The following is a 15,823-nucleotide window of genomic DNA, read 5'->3' as shown; positions in this document are numbered from 1 at the left end:
GTCAAGCAGCTAAACAGATCAAGAGAGGATTTGTGGCCTGGGTCGTCAATGAAGCGTTACCTCCGCGCACTGCATTATTTAGTTTTTCGAGTTGCAACGAGCGTACGACGAAGACAAGGAACGTTGACGCGGCGGTGAGCGGGGCTGTCGTGCTGGGATATGCGATGGAGCGGGGACATCACGGTTTGGAGCATGGGAGAGAGCATGAAATTGGCCGCGTGGGTTATCTGCCGAGCTGTTATCAAAAGGGACCTGGGGTGAGTACCAGTGGCTGCGGCAGTACCAAGAGATGTGACCGATGCGCCATAACATAAAACATATGGACCGGACGCTTGACGTTCCCCACTCAGCTGGCTTTAGAAAACGCACCGATGGGTACCACAGACTCGGTGCAGCTGAAGCGACCACTGGCGCATTTGGGAGCGGTCGGCTGCTTGCTTGACTCGGGAGACCCATGTCGCCAATCTCTTGTCGAACGATAGGCTGAATGAGTCGTACGGTTTGTCACGTCGTAGTCGAGTGGTCGAGAATAATCGATGGCTGGAGTTATGGCCTCCAGTTCCCGATAGAAGATCTTTGACAAAGTAGGTGTACTTCACGGCTGATCAAACGCTGGATCGGCGAAGCAGGAGGAAGTAGCCGTGATGTTTGGCAGGCAATTAATCCTCTGAGAAATGCTTCGGCTGTTAGCTTCTTCGAAACGCCGGCACGCGCAGGGACGGCATCAACGGTCAAACAATCCTCGCAGAAATGCAACTTGGATGCGTCGTATGCAATTCCCTTAAGCACATGACCAACTTTATCTCAATGCGACATGTTTTTCAGCTTTTTTTTGGAAAGAGCCGGCACGTCCTCTAGAAAAAAAATATATGGTTATATGGACGAGCGATCCCGTGTCGCAAGCACTTCTCTGGCTGATAGCTGACGTCCTGCAGGTTGTGCAAATACGTCATGCATTTTTTGTTTGCAGACTTCCCAGCTTCAGGTCAGGTCTTCTTCGTGTGCCATACCACACGCGAGCCGTGCTTTGCACGGCTCGCGTGTGGTATGACACAATGTACAATTGCCAGGTAAAAGGTTACGTTAGCAAGGATGGGCTATGTGTTATGGTCGCTGACGCATTCATACCAGGTGAGCCATTCTTCCACATCCGTGTCATTTGTGCAGGTGAAAATTCCTGGATCAATAGGGTGCGTTAGCACCAGATGAGATGAAGCCAGGGGTGGATGCGAACGGGGCGTCGTCGTTTGAAGATGTCATCAGAGAACCGATGGGGCGACCACTAGAAAGATCGAGCGCAGCATCGTAGCGACCGAGCACCACACCTCCTACCAAACGTGACGGTGTAGGAGATCTGCGCCGGTGTTAATATAAACGAAGCAGCAAGGGATGATGATGATGATGATGATGATAATGAAGCCTCACTCAGTAGCACGAATTCACTATGGGGGATAGACCATGAATCGGGTGGTAATATGATTGAATGAATGAAAGAAATTGCCTAATAAATAACTAACACAAAAAATTAAAATAAATATATAATACAAGAGGAAAAATAAACTGTGAATACATCAGTAAAAGTAGTGATCAATATTATAGTAAGCCTTGCGTTGATAGGAATACTAAAAAAGAAAGAGAATAAGAAAGAAGTACGGTAAATTTTGAATAATATTACTGGTAAGATTTAAACTGTGAATTTGTGCGTTTACTTTTTAGCTTTCTAAACTGAAGTAGAAATAAATCAGTTGTGGACACTAAGAACTATTAATAAGGCATTCTTTTTGTTGCACATAGAAAATTATAATTGGCAAGCCAAACGTTCCTGTGGCTGTAGGCCAATACTGTTGCTCCAAGGGAGAGAATAACAGTGCTGCTTAAAGGCAATCCTAAATTTTGAAGTGGCATTTCTACACATAGTGTTCGATGAGCAGAGAACCGCCGACTGGATAATATAAAATAATCTATAGATTCCGGTTCATTGCAGAAGTAGCATAGAGGGGATACCGCCAGACCACATCTGTGCAAGTAAAAATTACGTGCTGGAGTACGGCAACGCAGCCTAGTAAATGAACTTCAAATTTCTGGTTAGGAAACCATTCCCGGTTCCAGGAATAATTTAGGTGCAAAAAATCTGTACATTTTGCTAATGACAGGGCTTTTTGTCTTCGATCAAAGAAAATTGCCTATATCTGGCTGCAGTGATGTGCGCTGTTGCTGGCGGCACAGATAGCATAGGGCCTGCTAAAGGAGCTCGTGCTAAGGAATGGGCTTTTTCATTAATGATGTTACGGTGAAGGGAACGAAGAAGTTAGATTGAACTAGACGAAGACGATGTCTGGCAGTTGCCTGAACACCATATACGCCAGTAGTAAATATACGTTATTTTACACTCGTGGGCCTGCTTTCTTCCTGAAACATTTTGGTGGAGGTGCGGGGTACAAACACGGAACTTCGCAGCGGACGTCATCTACCTGCCGCCACAATGATAAATCAACCAATACAAGCGACAGCGCCTCAGCAGCCCGTGCCAACGGTGATCCTCACTCATCCGCGGGACCCAGGGACATTTTGTGGCACGGACAACGCCGACGTCGAGGACTGGCTTACGATGTACGAACGAGTGTGCGACAACAACAGGTGAGCTCCAACAATGATGCTAGCAAACGTCATATTTTACCTAAGAGTAACTGCGAGGCAATGGTACGACACACACGAAGCTAACCTAACGAGCTGGGATGTCTGCAAAGAAAAAATGCGAGACCTGTTTGGCAGACCTGTCGGTCGTCAGCTGGCGGCAAAAAAAGAACTTGCGTGTCGCGCTCAAACGTCCACAGAATCCTATGTTGTCTACATACAGGATGTGCTGGCCCTCTGTCGCAAGGCTGATAAGAACATGACCGAGGCAGACAAGATCGGTCACACATTGAAAGGTATTGCAGACGATGCCTTCAATCTCCTGATGTGCAAGGATTGTGCCGCTGTGGATGCAATTATAAAGGAGTGCCGGCGCTTCGAACAAGCGAAGGGCCGCCGCGTCGCTCAGACTTTGGACCGATTGCCCAATACCGCCACGACATCTTCATGCGAAGACCCGCCGCGCTTCGTTCAGCCCACAGGACCGGAAGATAGATAGAACAACTTTATTGAAGAATAAAACGCTCAATGGTTGGAGCCCCTAGACAAGGGCCCCACTGGCTTCCGCACGCCGTTTCGCTTGTCGGATGATGGCCCTTTGGACCTCTCCCTGTGAGCTGGACAGCGCCGCCTCCCATTTTGTATGATCCGTAATTTCTGTGTTTGTCTTTTGTGTATATGCCGTGCATGCCCATGAGATGTGGTCTAAGGTTGGCGTGGCTCCGCACCATGGGCATGTGTCCGCATATCTTTCAGGGTGAATTTTATGGAGAATGTGCAGGTTGTTATATGTATACGTTTGCAGCTTTCTCCATATAACCTGCTCTTCCTTACTGAGGTTTTTATCTGGGGGTGGTAGTTTCATTCTATTTCCTCTGTGGTAGTTTAAAATTGCAGAGTCATTCTGGTCAATCGGGATAAGGTCTTCAGAGGTATCCTGTGAGCACCCGTGGTGTGTAGCATGCGCACGAGCTACTCTGTCAGCCTCTTCGTTTCCCTTGATTCCCTCATGACTGGGTACCCATATAAGGTGAAATCTGGCTCGGGGTTTTATATCTCGTAGAATCCTATAGGCTGCGGTGCATACTCGTCCCCTGAGGTAGCTTCTGCATGCCGCTTGAGAGTCTAATAGGATGGTTATTTGTTGTTGGTTTGGTTCCGTCGCTTTGATAGCAAGGGCTATTGCGATTTCTTCTGCTTCCACGATAGTGGTGTTGCGAGTGGAGGCGCTAATGATTTCTCTGCCCAAATAGTCAGTGACAGCAGCTACCGTTCTTTTCTGCCTGCCTGGGTATCTTGCCGCGTCCACGAAGCGGGAGTTTGGTTTGTCGCCGTGCGTTTTCTCAATGTATGCAGCTCTGCCTTCTTTTCTGCCTGCATGTAGAGTTGGGTCCATATTTCTGGGTATTGGCGCCACTTTGATGCTGTTTCTGATTATTGTGGGGATGGGTTTAGCTTGGTTGTGTTTTTCTAGGAACTCGTGATACCCGAGTCTACCAAGGAGTTTCCTACCCGTGGTCGTTTGTGCGAGTCTGTTTCTTTGAGTTATCAGTTGAGCTTCTGCCAGTTCTTCGAATGTATTATGAATTCCAAGAGACATGAGTTTTTCGGTTGAGGCGCATTGCGGAATTTGTAGGGCGATCTTGTATGCTTTCCGTAAGCACGAATTGATCGCATCCCCCTCTGTTTTCGTTAGCTCGTAATACGGCAAGCTGTAAATGAAGCGGCTAACCACCAGACTTCTGATTAGGTGAAGGGTGTCTGATTCCTTCATCCCCATCCTTTTAGTGGCTACCGCTTTATCATTCTTGAGACTTGTTGTGTTGCCGTCTTCATGAGGTTAAGCCCGTGTTGGCAGTGTTGATTTGATTGTAGCCACATGCCCAGTACCCGGATTGTGGTCTTCTCAGGTATTGCATCATTGCCAAGTCTGATTTCCAGTTTAAGGGCAGGGTACGTCGGGACGTTACGATTCCCTTTCCCTCTCCAGACTCGTATAATCTCAGATTTCGCTGACGCGCATTGCAGCCCTCTGGCTCGCACGTATGTCTCGATTTCACAGGCAGCTGCTTGTAATCGTTCTTCTTTTTCACGTAGCGACCCGGTGACACACCAGACTGTAATATCATCCGCATATAGGGCGTGCTGGATACCCGGGATGGCTTGTAGTTTCCTTGCAAGGCCTATCATCGCCACGTTAAATAGCGTTGGCGAGATCACTGTGCCCTCGGGAGTGCCCTTGTTGGGTGCCTTGAAGGTCTTCATTTCTACTGCGCCAAATTTAATCTCAGCGGTTCGTTGGTTTAAAAAGCTGCGAACATAGTTGTATATCCGCTCTCCGCAGTTTGTTTCAGCCAGGCCATCGAGTATTCCTTGATGGCTTACGTTATCAAAAGCGCCCTTTATGTCGATGGCCATGACAACGTGTTCGCTTGATCTTGGTATATTTGTTAGGACTTCTTCCTTCAACTGTAGGAGGATGTCTTGAGTTGAGAGCTTGGGTCTGAATCCAAACATAGTGTCTGGAATGATTTCATTGTCCTCTAAGTAGTTTTGTAATCTAGAATTCACAATTCTTTCAAATAGTTTCCCCAGACAGGAAGTTAGGGAGATTGGTCGAAGGTTACTAATTGCTAATTTCTTGCCAGGCTTGGGAATTAAAACTATTTGAGCGTGCTTCCACTCCCTTGGAATAGTACCCTGTTGCCAATGTTCATTAATAAAGGTAGCATATGCCTGTAAAGCCTCATCGCTTAGGTTTCTAATCATGGAGTTAGTTATCCGGTCTTTGCCTGCCGCTGTGTTTCGGGTCATTTTCGCTATGGCAGCTCTAACCTCTTCGATGGAGATGGGTTCATCGAGTTCAGGGTGAGGCGCTCCCCCGTATTTCCTCTCACAGGGTGCGGGAGATGGGTCTGTTCCGAAGCACTTGTTATATAATTCTTCTTTGAGTTCTTGTTCCGTCCCTGGGTACGTATGGATTAGCCGTTCCACCGCTTTACAGCCCTCGTTCTTGGTTTTGGTTGGTTCCATTATTGCTCTTAGTATGCGCCAAGTTTTTGCGGTACTCAGTGTGCCATTAAGGGAGTCACAGAAGCGTTCCCAATTGGACGTAGCTAGTTGCGTTGCGTACTCCTCCGCTTTGCGGGTGATTTATGCTATGCGTACTTTTAGTTTCCGGTTCTGTGACTGTCGCTTCATTCTTTTTGTTATTCCTCTGCGTGCCTCCCAGAGATGCAGTAAGTGAGGGTCTATCTCAGGTATATCACATGTGCGGGCTAGTTTTTTTGTGACTTTATCCTTTTGTGTTCTTAAATTTTCACACCATTTACTTAAATCATCGATTGTGGTGCTTTGTTGGCTTTGCATCCGGCGGTATTTCACCCAGTCGGTAATTTTGGCTATTCCTATGCGTCGTTTGATTTTCTCAGTCCGAATTGTGGTGCTGATGATGTAATGGTCGCTGCCTAAATCGTTTAGGGTGTTTATCCATTGCGCATCTTCACAATTCTGCACTATCGTGAGGTCAGGGCTGGTGTCCATGCTCACACTGTTGCCCTGTCTAGTGGGCACTGCAGGATCCGTTATAATTGTCATGTCGAGTTGTTCCGTTTGTTCTAGAATGTTTCTGCCCTTAGCGTCCTGTTTTGGGTATCCCCAACTAGGATCTTTGGCGTTGAAATCACCTACTATTACGAGTGGTCTTCCCTTTACCAGGCGGGCAGTTTCCTGGAGGAGGCTGTCAAACTTTGTATTTCTCTTGCTTGGTGGACTGTAAATGTTTGGTATAAAGGCACTCTTTTTGTTCAGGCCTTTATATATGATTTCTATTAATAAATGCTTAATATCCGTGTCAGTAAAAGGATCATGTTTGATTGCGGTGATCGATTTCGCTACCAAAGTAGCTATTGCTTTCTCCGAATCCGGGTGTGTGTATACCTCGTATCCCTGAAGGTTTGGAGGGGATCCGACTTCCTGAAGGGCTATGACAGCTGGTGGCTCACTCTGTGAGCTTACCAGCTGTGTCAAAAGTCCCCTTTTCCGTCGGTATCCACGACAGTTCCACTGCCAGATTTCGCAATTTTCCGTAATAGTTGGTTGATGTTTAGGCATGGTTGCTTTCCTGTGCAATGGCTACTAGCCCTGGTCTGGCGTATGGCTTCTCGGCTCTCTCTCTAATGTTAGCTCCGGTAATTTGCTTACGCACCGTTTTCATGATTTCAATTTGCAGAGCCTGGAGTTTTTTGTCGGACTTCACTTCAAACTCAGACATTTGTTGCGTTAGTTGTGTTATTTGGGCTGACACCTGTTGGGTTATCTGTTCTGCGAATGATGGTAACAGTTGTTGGAAAGTCTCTTGGATTCGTGTCTGGAGTGTTTCGACCGACTGTAATCTAGGGCGCTTTTGGGGGGCTGGTACAGCTTGCACCGGAGCTTGCTCTGACTGGTCCGGTTTAGCCTGTGTGTTCTGTTGCTGCGACTGCATTTGCTTTAGTATCGCATTCTCACGCTCTAGGTCGCCTAAGCGAACTCTCATGAGTTCTAGCTCTCGTTCTAGGCGCGTTATCTGCGCAGTTGTTTGAGGTGTGGGTTGGGAGGCTATTGCTGACCAGCTCACCTTGTTTTTGTCGCCTTCATTCTTCGGACATTGTTTCTTGTTCTGATGGTTGGTGCTTTGCTTCTCCTCTTGTTTTCTGCCCCGAGAGTGGGATCGGCCTCGGGAGGTCGACCTGGTACGCGAGCGGGATCTCTCCCGCGAGTCAGAGTTCTCTCGATCCGAACTGAGCCACCTCTTCTTGGGGGTCCCTGTCACGTGGTTACGTTGTCTCATGCGCTGTCTTCCCCTTTGCGGGACGCGCTTCAGTTTTTTGGTGCACTCTTGTGCCGCTGTAGGGTGAGCTCCCCCGCACAGGGCACACTTGGGCTCACACTCATGGTCCGCTGGTGGGTCGCGGAGGCCACATTTCGCACAAGCCTTGACAGTTGGTGTTGGACAGACATCAGTCCTATGTCCTTGATTTTGGCATATCTTGCAGTATTGTCGAGTGGGTTGCTAGGGTATACATGGCGTCTCGCCACCGTAGTAATATACGTAGCGCGGCACGATGGGACCATCGAACGTCAGCACTGCCGTCCTCGATTTGCCAAGCATACGGGCGTAGAGTATTCGTACCCCTTGCGTCCGCACTCTTAGGTTGTGTATGAGTTCGTCTTCTGTAGTTCCAGGCTCCAGTCCATGTATGACTCCCTTAAGGAGGTTGTCGGGAGTGGAGATGTATGTGTTCACAGAATGTCGGTTGCCTCGCAGCTCCAGCTCCTTAATCCTCAGGATCCGTTCCGCTGTTCGTTCTTCGGGTGCGCTTGCTATGACGATGTTAGAGCCCGGCCGTATCCGCAGCAAGAAATCGTCTCCTGTGATGTTTGCAGGTCCGCCACACGCCTGGACTATGGCTCTGGATACCTCATGCGTCCGCAGTTCCCGAATCGCTAATCCTGGCTTCGGTCTAATAATGATTTTCATGTCATTCTTGGGTAGAGGGGGTGCTTTTCGGCGTGGGTGGCCCCTTTCCGCCATGCGTCGCCTCATAGCTCTCTCTCCTGCAGGTAGTATTGCGTCACGGGCCCCGTCGCTTGCTCCTCCGAAACTAGGGCGCCCCCGTTGTCCTTGTGCAAGCGCGACCAGCCGAGCGTCTCCGGCGCGTTGCTCCGCCCCTGCTTCGTGGTTGGGGTGGTTGACCCCGCCATTCGACTCGGCGGTCCGCGCTTCCTTTCTGATTTTCTTGCGCGATCGTAGTGACAATGCAATTTGCCACTGACCTTGCTTGCTGATGTCGTCAGCGTTCTCGGCGTCGGTGGTGGAATCCTCGTAATTCACCTCGTCAGGTGAGAGAAAGTCGTCATCAACACTCGTGACTGCCTCCATGTGACGTTCGGAGTCCTGGTCCGTGTGCATTGGGGTCTTTGGTTGGTCCGCGTCCATATCGGGTGGAGAGCTGCTCGCCACGTAGCGGTTACACCGCGTACGGGCTCCTGGAGCCGCGTTCTCCGCACCAGTTGTTAGGGTTAGCGTGGCGAGTCGACGTGCAGGCGACGATCTTCGATTTCGGAAGAACCGGAACTCGCATCAGCAAAAACTTGGTATTGGCAACATGCTTACGCCTTCCGGTATATCTGGTCCAATTTCGGGAGTTGTCCGTTGAGTTTGGCCGCAACAGGATACAATCGTCAAAGGAGCCGTTGAGAGCGCGTCCGCACTGCTCGGTGCCACCTGGCGTTTTCCCACAGGACCGGAAGAAATCACGCACATCGTTCGCCGTGAGCTCGAGGCCATGGCTCCGGCTCCAGTCCGTTCTGACTGTCGGGAAAGCTTGCCCGTTATCTCCGTTATACTCTCCGTGTTTCGCAGGGCTGGCCTTCAGCTAAACTCCTCCAAGTGCCATTTCCGTTGCCGTGAAATTAACATGCTCGGCCATCTTGTAAACGCCGCCGGAATCCAACCTGATCCACAGAAAGTTTACGCCGTGCGAAAATTTCCTGTACCTTGTTCAACAAACGATATCCGTAGTTTTCTGGGCTTATGCTCTTATTTCCGGCGACTTGTGAAAAATTTTGCCGCCATCGCTCACCCTCTCACTGACCTTCTTAAAAAAGACGTCTCTTTCTCTTGGGGACCTCTGCAGGAGAAAGCCTTTTCTACCCTGATTGAGCGGCTTACAACTTCCCCAATTCTGTCACATTTTGACCCTTCTGCGCCCACTGAAGTACAAACTGGCGCGAGTGGTCATGGCATCGGCGCTGTCCTCGCTCAGCGTCAACAGGGCCACGACCGTGTCATCGCTTACGCTAGCCGCCTTCTTTCCACGCCCGAGCGAAATTACTCCATTACCGAGAGGGAATGTCTTGCGCTCGTATGGTCGGTCGCGAAATTCCGGCCATACCTTTTCGGTCGGAGCTCCTGCGTCGTAACCGATCGTCACACCCTCTGCTGGCTCTCCTCTTTGAAGGACCCAACTGGACGACTGGCACGTTGGGCATTGCGTGTACAGGAATATACATTTTCTATTATGTATAAGTCAGGGCGCCTGCATAAAGACGCTGACTGCCTGTCCCGCAATCCCGTGGATCAACCGGACGATACCGATGCAGACTCGGACATCAGTGTTCTATCCATCTCCGACTTCCTCCATACCGGCGACGAGCAGCGCAAAGATCCTGTTATTCGAACACTTATGAAACGCCTAAGCTCCTCGCCCATTGATCCGTCCCTCCGCATGTTCACCTTGCGCGATGGAACATTATACCGTCGTAGCGTTCGTCCTGACGGCCCGGAGCTCCTCCATGTCGTTCCCAAGCACCTTCGACTAGCCGTGCTCCAGCAACTTCACGACGCTCCTACTGCTGGACATCTGGGCATCACTCGTACATACGACCGCCTGCGGCGCAGCTTCTTCTGGCCCGGCATTTATCGCTCTGTGCGCCGTTATGTCACTTCTTGCGACCTGTGTCAGCGCCGGAAGACGCCTGCTACGCTTCCCGCTGGTTTGCTACAACCAATGGATATCCCCACAGAGCCTTCCTTTCGTGTGGGCCTAGACCTCCTGGGCCCCTTTCTGATTTCTATCAAAGGCAACAAATGGATTGCTGTAGCAACCGATTATGCCACGAGATATGCCATCGCGCGAGCGCTACCAACCAGCTGCGCTACAGATGTCGCAGGCTTCTTACTATACGACGTCATCCTGCATTACGGCGACCCTCGCCAGTTGCTGACGGATCGCGGCCGCTACTTTTTATCTAAGGTCGTCGATGACCTGCTCCACTCCTGCGCAACAGAACACCAGATTGCTACCGCGTACCACCCTCAAACGAACGGCCTCACCGAGCGACTTAACCGCACGCTAACTAAAATGCTGGCCATGTACGTTTCCGACGATCACCGTGACTGGCACGTCGCTTTACCATACATCACTTTCGCATACAACTCGTCCCGTCACGACACTGCCTGATTTTCGCCATTTTACCTTTCGTATGTCCGCGACCCCACCTTGCCCTTTGACACGTTGCTACCTTCCGCAGTACAATCACCCAGCACTGGTTACGCTCGCGATGCTATTGACTTAGCCGCCCAGGCCCGAGATGTCGCCCGTCATCGCCTCACAGTCTCGCAAGCTTCTCAAAAGCGACGCTACGACCTTCGGCACCGAGATTACCATTTTTCACCTGGTTCCCTTGTCCTTCTCTGGACGCTTTCACGTCGCGTAGGCTTGTCGGAAAAACTACTTTCCTGGTATTCTGGTCCGTACCAGATCCTACGCCAACTGTCCGACGTGACATACGAGATCGCCCCAGTCGGTCAGCCTTCAGTGCATCGCAACGTCACCAGCGGTGTTGTTCACGTCGCCAGGCTTAAGCCCTATGTCCCCCCATTAAGTGAGGCTCTATAATTTGCACCGGGACGGAGCTACTCCACCGGGAGGGTGATGTTACGGTGAAGGGAACGAAGAAGTTGGATTGAACTAGACGAAGACGAAGTCTGGCAGTTGCCTGAACACCATATACGCCAGTAGTAAATATACGTTATCTTACACTCGTGGGCCTGCTTTCTTCCTGCAACAATATGAATGTCTCCATGGCCTGTGACCCATACCATATGAACTAAACTTAAGTGAGGCGGAGCTTATGAATGAAACGTGTTCAAGGTTGTCGACATTGTAGCCGCAGTAATTGCGCTGCATGCAGATAGACAATGTGTGACGATAATAATTATTGTAGCATGAAGGGGTTATTTCCGCAAGGCAAGAACTATTGCGAGAAGTTCGGCATTCCATGCCGAACTTCTCGCAATAGTGTAAAGCGAGGGCTCTGAACCAAAATATCGGAAAACAGTCGAAATCGTCTTCTTTCGTTGTCGCGCTACGGGCACATACCATTCAGTGACAATATGTTTAAGCATCTTCATTCATTGAATCTGTGGTCAACCTTTGCCACCATTATAAAACAATAATTATATGATGTCATACATGAATTAAGGCACTATTAATAAGTATACCTTTAGATAGAGGAGCAGTACCTGTATTAGAAGTAGCAACATTTCGTTAGCATATGGACATACATACCACGTTTAGAGGGAGCAACCGAACAGCAACCAGTACCTATGGGCATAGGTTTTTAACGAGGGAGACACAGGGAATATCTTGATAAAGACAACAAAAATATATTCAGGCACCAGAAGTAAGCAATGGCTCTAAAAACAGCAGCCGCATTGTGCAAAAAAATTAGACAAATGTGCACACAGGCAGCGATTAGGGCCTACAACAATACACAACGTCACTGCCACAAATAAAAGCAAACGCTCCTCTTGCAACAAGAAAAAAAACAATTTTCTATTAGCATACAGCACCAGCATGCGGAGTTAGCTGACGTTCTAAAAACAGCACAGACAGGAATTAAGGCTGACACAGTGTTGTTACTTGCCATCTTGTTGTTTTTGCAATGTAGATCAGAGTTGCAAAGCTACGCACGTGATCTATGAACAACGAAAGCAAGGGACATGTATATAACAGTGAGCTTATTCACACACTCATATAAATTTAATTTGGAAGGGCCCTTACATGTGGCAGCAGCAGTGAAATTATTTGTTTGCCAGCTCGCTCACAACGTACGTACAGATCGCGAAGATCGTCCAGATCGCGTACAGACGTGAAGGAAATACGTTCTTGTTATCTCACTGCAACAAAGGAAAGCATCTGATGCTCCTCCTGCGGTTAACGCAAGCAGTGAGAAAGGTAAATAAATGGTGCTATTCGTTGCATGAGCAAATAAGAGGCGCACAGCCTAGTCATCCCACGAACATGGTTTAAAAAATTACCGACCCTCCCGTAATCGAGAGTAGATGTAAGCATGAAATGGCAACCGGCAAAGCAGATTATTTGGAGGTGATACTAGCCACCAACATAAGATGGGTATAGTGCATGTTCGCAATGGAACACCACGCTGCAACACATCATACTGTGCACGTGTCTATATGGACGCTGCCCAGCTAGAACAACAAATCGGCTAACAGCGGCATGGCAGAGCACACTGCCCAGCTGCAATAATAAAATGTCCTGAAGGAGGTGCTACGCAGCGTGGCGCCACCTCTCGAGGCGATGCCAAACTCGTGGCGCTGAAGTCACGGACCGATCGCGTTCAGAGAGGACAGGCTACCCTGTCTATGTGCGAAGACATAACAGCCAAATGTATGTTGCTCTGTGTCTGCTTTTTGAACGTCGATAGTGTGAATGACAAATAAAACTTCAGCTTACTAGAAGTTACAGCTGGAGTGATATGGTGAACAAACATTAGGAAGAACTCGGAAGCAACAGCCAAGGGCCGTAACTAGCGTAAATAATGTGGTCGTGTACTATCGCGCTGAAAAGAAATGCGAATAGCGGAGGGCATGGCCGAAGCACAACTGAAGGTATAGTGTGTGAAGTTATCAGCATTGATAGGCACGCACGTCCGGTTTCATCGTTTTGTGCGATGAAGCACCCTCTATACTGCGTTATTTTTGTTACTATCTGCTTCTGTTTTACTTGAAAACAAAAAAGAAAGGTGATGGCACAGTAATGATTAGAACGAAAACTACCATCGCGATGATAAGAGACGCGGACAACGGGATGCGTGGCTTTTGGCACAGTAACCGCAGCCTAGCGGCGATCTGGTAATGCGAGAGAAAGTGTCCAACGCCCATGTACATTGGCGGTCATTAGGTGAATCTGTGTTTTCAGTCGGCGCCACCGTAGCGCTAGAGTCTTGTTTCAGATGGCGCTATCGCACCGCGTTTGCGTTCCCAGTGTATGACATCATTGGCAGATGATTAACTTTCGTTGGCAGTATTCCCGGCAACTAAGATGCAGCACACGTTCGTGTTGTCCATACTTTGAACCTGCACGATTAAACGAAAAGGACAATAAAAATTGAGGTTCCACGACTAATTCCCAGTAGGCCTCCGCTGTTGGTCAAAAGTTTTCAGGCAGCGTCGACTTCGCCTGTCTGTCACGCAACGTCACAAAACTATAAAAATTCACCATGTCCAAATGGCGGCTACACATTACAGATGCATTATTATAGCTAAAGGACTCAAATTATTCGTAGTAGACGAAGATTGCCGTTTCCGGAAGAACGCTTATCGGCAACAACTTTAGCACTGGTCACTCGGAGCTGCCAGGCAGGATGAATTTATTCATGCATAAAACAAGAAAAAAGTCACACCCTCGTCCGAGAGGCCAAGCATCGATTGTGATGGTAAATTAGTAAACCGAATTACAAAGTAACTATAGTAGTTTTGTCAGCCATGTAAACTTGTAAGCAACAGCTTGCTAACAAAATTATCAAGCACGGCATTATGTGCCCACCGGGAAACGTGAACACACCTCGATGACCGTGGAAACTCGCTGTGAAAAGGCCGGAGTGGCAAAGTACGACTGCAGCAGCGAGCGAATTCACCTTCGTACTGTATCTGGCTTAAACGCGAATTGAGCGTCAAAAACAGAGCAAATACGAAGCTACTAGCACACGGCCCACTTTCTCCACATCTCAGATCGCCCAGCAGCCGCAGCAGTAAAATGCTCCCCACAATCCCTTCCCTCTCCCAGGTGCCTCGAGCGCGAGGGAATATGACGCGCTTCCTCCCCGCTTTCTTCCATTGGGTGCGCGAGATTTAGGTGCTATCGTCTGGTAACCCGTGCGTCGTCTCGTGCATACAACGTACGTGGCGTAGCGACGACGTTGCCGTGTTTTGACTTTATAGGAAATATCACGGCGACGGTGGTGTCTGAAATGTGCCTGGCGTGTCCATATAATTGCTGCCCCAATATATATATATATATATATATATATATATATATATATATATATATATATATATATATATATATATATATATATATATATATAGCATGGCAGTATAACGACATCGTTCTGCCAACGCCATCTTCTTCGCTGAGGACACGTGTTAGGCGGAAATCCAACCCTTCCTTCAGGTCGCCGCGGTTCTCGAAAAGCGACCGTAGCTAGTCGAGGGTAAACAGGCCAATCGCAAACGCCGCCCACCCTCTTCATCCGGTTATGTACCTTCACTGCACTAACTAGGCCACACAGAAACCATCTTCACTTCTGTGTGTTCCTCGCTTCGGGCCAGACAATTAGGTAAGAAGCAGTGAGGATAGGCGATGCTATTCTCTTCGAAAGCAAACTGACATCCTACCAACGTGGAGCGTGTTTGATTGGGCTCTTCAAACAACGGTGCGGGTCGCCGGCGGATGCTTGCATCGGCAGCTGCTTAACTTTTATTTGAGGGGATGAAACTTAAAATTTATTGGAAAGTGTTTCTGTTATGGCACCCCCGGTAAACAACTTCGCCAGTTGTTGCCGACTATCTTCTTGTCATATCATTATCAATGCGCTTAAAGTTTTTTTTATGCCCTGCATGAAAATGCTGCCAATGGTCACCTCGGGTTTCGCGCATAATTTCTCTCGAGGATACAGCAGAACTATACAGCCGGCACCTCACTGCCAATGTCGCTCACTACTTGGATACCTGACGAGACTACCTGCAACACAAGACACCACAGATAAGGCAAGCGCTAGCATATATAGCCTCCCTGGCGAACGTTTAGCAGACTGGGATTGGGACCATTTAGCAGATTGAGAAGGACCCCAATAGGGGTCCTTTCCGACGCCAACATCCGGAAACAAATGAACCGTCGTCGCACTGCATAATTTACCAGTTATACAGAAACAAAAGTCCTTCTCAAAGATTGTGCGGCGGAAGTGGCGGATTTTGTTGAAACCATCCTTCTGCGACACGGTGCTCCACAAGAAATCAACAGCAGAGAAACGTTTTTTTACAGTGTAACTAATTCAACCGATAATGCAGTGCAGCCAGACGCGCCATAGCAGGACATCCGCCTACACATCGCAGACGAATGGACTTACGGAGCGGCTGAACAAGACCCACGCTCACGTGCTAGCAATCTACGTCGACGTCGCGCACAATATGGGGGAGCCGTCCTTTCGTACCTAACATTCGCGTACACCACGGCGCCGCAGAAAACAACGCACATGACGCCGTTCAACCTAGCGGTCCTTTAACGTGAAACCAATCTATTTCTTTTATTCTAATCCCCTGACGTGAAATTTGCATAGC

General features: G+C 48.8%; 1 protein-coding gene across 1 annotated transcript in view; it reads left to right on the top strand.

Annotated features, from left to right (window-relative positions):
* Window positions 1–1,071: 1,071 nt before the first annotated feature.
* The window catches only part of LOC142564918 (uncharacterized), a 71,535-nt gene continuing 56,783 nt past the window's right edge, over window positions 1,072–15,823 (top strand). The window contains exon 1 of the mRNA XM_075676123.1: window positions 1,072–1,131. Coding sequence (XP_075532238.1) covers window positions 1,107–1,131 — 25 coding nt within the window. The 5' untranslated portion in view covers window positions 1,072–1,106. The remainder of the gene's footprint in view (window positions 1,132–15,823) is intronic.

This window comes from Dermacentor variabilis, chromosome 11, assembly GCF_050947875.1.
Source record: "Dermacentor variabilis isolate Ectoservices chromosome 11, ASM5094787v1, whole genome shotgun sequence".
In the NCBI taxonomy this organism is placed as follows: Eukaryota; Metazoa; Arthropoda; class Arachnida; order Ixodida; family Ixodidae; genus Dermacentor; species Dermacentor variabilis.
Note: the sequence above shows the minus strand (reverse complement) of the source record. Positions and strands in the feature narration are given on the sequence as shown.